This window comes from Lolium rigidum, chromosome 3, assembly GCF_022539505.1.
Source record: "Lolium rigidum isolate FL_2022 chromosome 3, APGP_CSIRO_Lrig_0.1, whole genome shotgun sequence".
Classification (NCBI taxonomy): domain Eukaryota; kingdom Viridiplantae; phylum Streptophyta; class Magnoliopsida; order Poales; family Poaceae; genus Lolium; species Lolium rigidum.
Genome location: NC_061510.1, coordinates 372,985,304 through 372,989,714, shown reverse-complemented (window position 1 = coordinate 372,989,714; position 4,411 = coordinate 372,985,304). Strand labels below are relative to the sequence as shown.

General features: G+C 44.8%; 1 protein-coding gene across 1 annotated transcript; it reads left to right on the top strand.

Annotated features, from left to right (window-relative positions):
* Nucleotides 1–275: 275 nt before the first annotated feature.
* On the top strand, nucleotides 276–3,875 carry LOC124697450 (beta-glucosidase BoGH3B-like). The gene is made up of 10 exons (XM_047230038.1): nucleotides 276–379; nucleotides 937–1,178; nucleotides 1,269–1,473; nucleotides 1,638–1,728; nucleotides 1,841–1,983; nucleotides 2,120–2,363; nucleotides 2,469–2,573; nucleotides 2,802–2,984; nucleotides 3,084–3,288; nucleotides 3,385–3,875. Exons 2-10 carry the CDS (start codon nucleotides 962–964, stop codon nucleotides 3,873–3,875), a joined length of 1,884 nt encoding a protein of 627 aa, XP_047085994.1. The 5' UTR covers nucleotides 276–379; nucleotides 937–961.
* The last annotated feature ends 536 nt before the right edge of the window (nucleotides 3,876–4,411 follow it).

Sequence of the window (4,411 nt, the reverse complement as noted above, 5' to 3'; positions counted from 1 at the left end):
ACTGGAGAGCTGCAAATGAGGCACAAGAGGATGACAGATGGGTCCACTAGAAGAGATGGGGAAGAAGATGTCACGGGCGTGTCAGAGGAGAGAGAGAGAGATGGGGGAGGAGAGAGAGGAGAGAGAAGAGATGAGGTGGAAGATGAGAAACGGCCGAGTTGGTGAAGATGCTCTCACTGGGAAATGCTCTCGCAACTCGCAAGGCTAGCTTGAGAAGGGAAGAAGCTCTTTGGCTCTTTGCACTTTTGCAGAGCTGTTAGGCTATAAAACCATTTTCTTGTCGCGCGAAGGTGCGAAGGTCCTGATTTCTCGCATTTGCGCCCGCGAGCAGCCGGACTGCTGCGCCCTCTCTCATTTGCAGTGGAGCGTATTTGGGAAGGTATGCATATCAGCATATGCAGTACTATCTAAGCTTCCGCTAATGCAGTGGAGTGTTATGTTTATGCGGCATTTTCTGTTCTCACCTATTTGTTCTGCGATTCCTGATTTGTGGTTCAAGTTGCTTGCTGTTTTGCTTATAATCATGCTGCTATCCAGTAACACTGAAACTGGGGAAACCCTACCTGGTTTTAGGGGTGTCTTTTTCTTAAACCGTGCAAAATCAGCTACTAATATCGTGCACAAGAGAACAGTCTCCAGAATGCACACAGTCTGCCTTGCTTTTTTTTAACTGCCGGCTTGCAGGGGTTGTTCCAGCCCGTTCTTGAGCAACACTCAAGCTGGTTTTAAGTAATATGTACCCTTGTATCTAGTTTATTATTATTTCTGTATGAGATGATATCTTCAGGAATCTTTGACTAGTCTAATGAATGGTTTCTTCATACCAGATCATCGCATATTAACACATGGTTCATTTCCCACTGTTGATATAAACTTACTTGAGTGTTTACTCATCACATGCATGGTTGGCGTCCCTCACTTAGTTCTATATAGCAGGCTGTGGTGACTGAATACTGGCAAGATGGGGAGTTTGCACAAGATGACCTGTGTTCTCGTCACGTTCTGCTTGCTGGTGCTGGGGAGAGCAGAGTATCTCAAGTACAAGGATCCAAAGCAATCTCTCGCTGTTCGCATCAAGGATCTGCTTGGTCGGATGACTCTCGCAGAAAAGATAGGACAGATGACACAAATTGAGAGGGAAGTTGCCACGAAAGAGGCTATGTCTAAATACTTCATAGGTGCTTCATATTTTACTTATGCTACAACAACTGCAGATGGTGAAGGGCTAGTTGCAGAGTTTGTATGTGTAACCAATTGGTATGATGCAGGTAGCGTGCTGAGTGGCGGAGGCAGCGTGCCTGCTCCTCAAGCGTCTGCTGAGTCTTGGGCTTCAATGCTGGCTGAAATGCAAAAGGGTGCTATTTCTACCCGCCTAGGTATTCCGATGATCTACGGTATTGATGCTGTCCATGGTCACAATAATGTCTACAGAGCTACTATCTTCCCCCACAATATTGGGCTTGGAGCTACCAGGTAGAAACTGTTTTTACTTGTGATATGATAGTCAAATGTCATCTCATCCTAGTATTACATTAGATCGAGTCAGTTTTTAAGAGGAAAGAACACTAACTTTGATGCATACAGTGATGCTGCGATGCATATGTTGGTCTATATTTATGCGTATTGTGGTCTTCCAGGGATCCTATGCTGGTGAAGCGTATAGGAGAAGCAACTGCTCTTGAAGTTAGAGCAACTGGAATTTCTTACGTTTTCGCTCCGTGTATTGCGGTAATGGATAACACTGAATTGCTTGTTGGATGCTTTAGTCTGGACTTTGTGCAAACATGTCTTCTTATTATCCCTTTGAACTCATTTATGTAGTTTACTTGATATTTCTCAGGTTTGTAGAGACCCAAGATGGGGACGCTGCTACGAAAGCTATAGTGAAGACCCAAAGGTTGTCCAGGCAATGACCACACTTATCTCTGGATTGCAAGGCGATGCTCCGTCAGGTTACACTGGAAGACCATATGTTGGTGGAAGGTAATGCTCCTACCGGATCAAACAGTTATCATAACTGAATTTTCGTGTGTCTTGTACACCCTAATAATGTGTAAAAGTGCAAGTAGTGTTTCATTACAAGATGAACTAACTTTGATGCCACTCTCCTGTCGTGAAGTAAGAAGGTTGCTGCATGCGCAAAGCACTATGTCGGTGATGGTGGGACATATATGGGAATCAATGGAAACAATACAATCATCGATACCCATGGGCTAATGAGCATTCATATGCCTGCTTATTATAATTCTATCATCAGAGGTGTCTCCACCATTATGGTCTCCTACTCTAGTTGGAACGGAGAGAAAATGCACGCTAACCATTTCCTAATCACTGATTTTCTCAAGAACAAACTCAAATTTCGGGTCAGTTTCTCATTGCACAGAAAGATGATGGTCTCTTGATTTGCTTTCATCAGAAATATTAAGAGATTCTAATGTCATTATTTGCTTTGGATTTCGAACAAACAGGGTTTTGTGATTACAGACTATCAAGCCATTGATCAGCTCACTTCTCCTACGCACCTGAACTATTCTTATTCAGTTCAGGCTGGAATTGGTGCCGGTATTGACATGGTATGATCCGTGAACTATATGTTAAAAATTCGGCAAAGCATAGTCCCCTCAGTTTCTCTATTGGAGACAATTGTGGAGTTAGTATCTAGCACGTAAACCATGATGAAGGGTGGCCCTTCTTCTACTGGTTATGATACATCCTTGACGATTGTTATCTCTTTATACAACTGATGCAAATGCAATGATGCCTTCACTTTCTGGTCATAATATGAAACACACTATATGCAGGTCATGGTTCCTTTTAACTACACAGAATTCATTCATGAACTGACGTCCCAAGTTAAGAAAAACATTATCCCAATGAGCAGAATCGATGATGCTGTCTACAGGATTCTACGGGTCAAGTTCACTATGGGTCTATTTGAGAACCCTTTCGCCGATCCAAGTCTCTCTAGTGAACTCGGCAAGCAAGTCAGTTCTGAACAACTCAATTCTTCTCTCTTAGTCACACTTTGTGCGTAGAGCCGTAGACTCTAGTATATTCACCGATGTATTCCCTTCTGCTGGTAGGAACACCGAGAACTTGCTCGGGAAGCTGTCAGGAAATCCTTGGTGTTGCTGAAAAATGGAAAATCTTCCGACACTCCATTGCTGCCTCTCCCGAAGAAAGCCAATAAGATCCTAGTTGCCGGAAGCCACGCTGACAACTTGGGCAACCAATGTGGAGGATGGACGATCACTTGGCAAGGAGAATCTGGCAATAACAACACTGCAGGTAAATGATCTGTCTTTTGTCTTTTTTTGCGGGTACTACTAGCTCGCAGCAACTTCATCAATTGTTAGAGCAAAATTTCATTGAATGAAATTCTAGGCACGACGATCCTCTCGGCGATCAAGTCCACAGTCGACCCCAGCACCCAGGTGGTCTACGCGGAGAACCCGGATAGCAGCTCCGTGGAGGCTGGCAACTACGACTACGCCATCGTGGTGGTCGGTGAGCCGCCCTATGCTGAATCAGCGGGCGACAACCTGAACCTGACGATCCCGGCACCAGGCCCGGCAGTGATCCAGACCGCGTGCCAGAGCATCAACTGCGTGGTGGTCCTCATCTCAGGCAGGCCTCTGGTGGTGGAGCCATACATCGGCGCCATTGACGCGTTTGTGGCTGCGTGGCTGCCCGGCTCAGAGGGACAGGGCGTTGCAGACGTACTGTTTGGTGACTACGGGTTCACGGGGAAGCTGCCACGGACGTGGTTCAGGTCGGTGGACCAGCTGCCGATGAACGTCGGTGACGAGCACTACAACCCGCTCTTTCCCTTCGGATTCGGGCTCACCACGGAGGCGAAGAAATTAGTCGGATGAGACGGGATGAACACTGTAAGAAATCAGATACTACGCATGCCTTTGTGTTGGATTTGTTGGCAATAAAGTGCCATGCATACCGTGAGTTCTGAAGTAAAAAAAAACAATTACACTTGAAACTTCTCAACATCCTTCTTTTCATTTAAAAAATTAAGGGTTGCGTGCGTGCATTAGCTAATGTTTGTGACCTCCTGGCTGATTTGGATCGTACAAATTCAGAGGAGATCCTTTGCTTTCGTTGGTTGCAACATTAGATAGAGTAACCTTAATCTTTTGGCTGAATCTCTTAATAAGATGGGTTTGAAGGCTCAATCCAATGATATGTCGGTTGGGCTTGTCTCTGATCTGATTCCTCAAGGCACTGCTATTTTACAATATGAGGATGATAGTGTATTACTCATGATCCTGAGAAAGCTATTAACCGGAAATTGCTTTTGTATTGTTTTGAACTGATGTCTGACTTAAGAATTAATTTCATGAAAAGTGATTGTATTGTTGGAGGGGATAATGAGATTGCTGGTTTCTGTTCTGATATG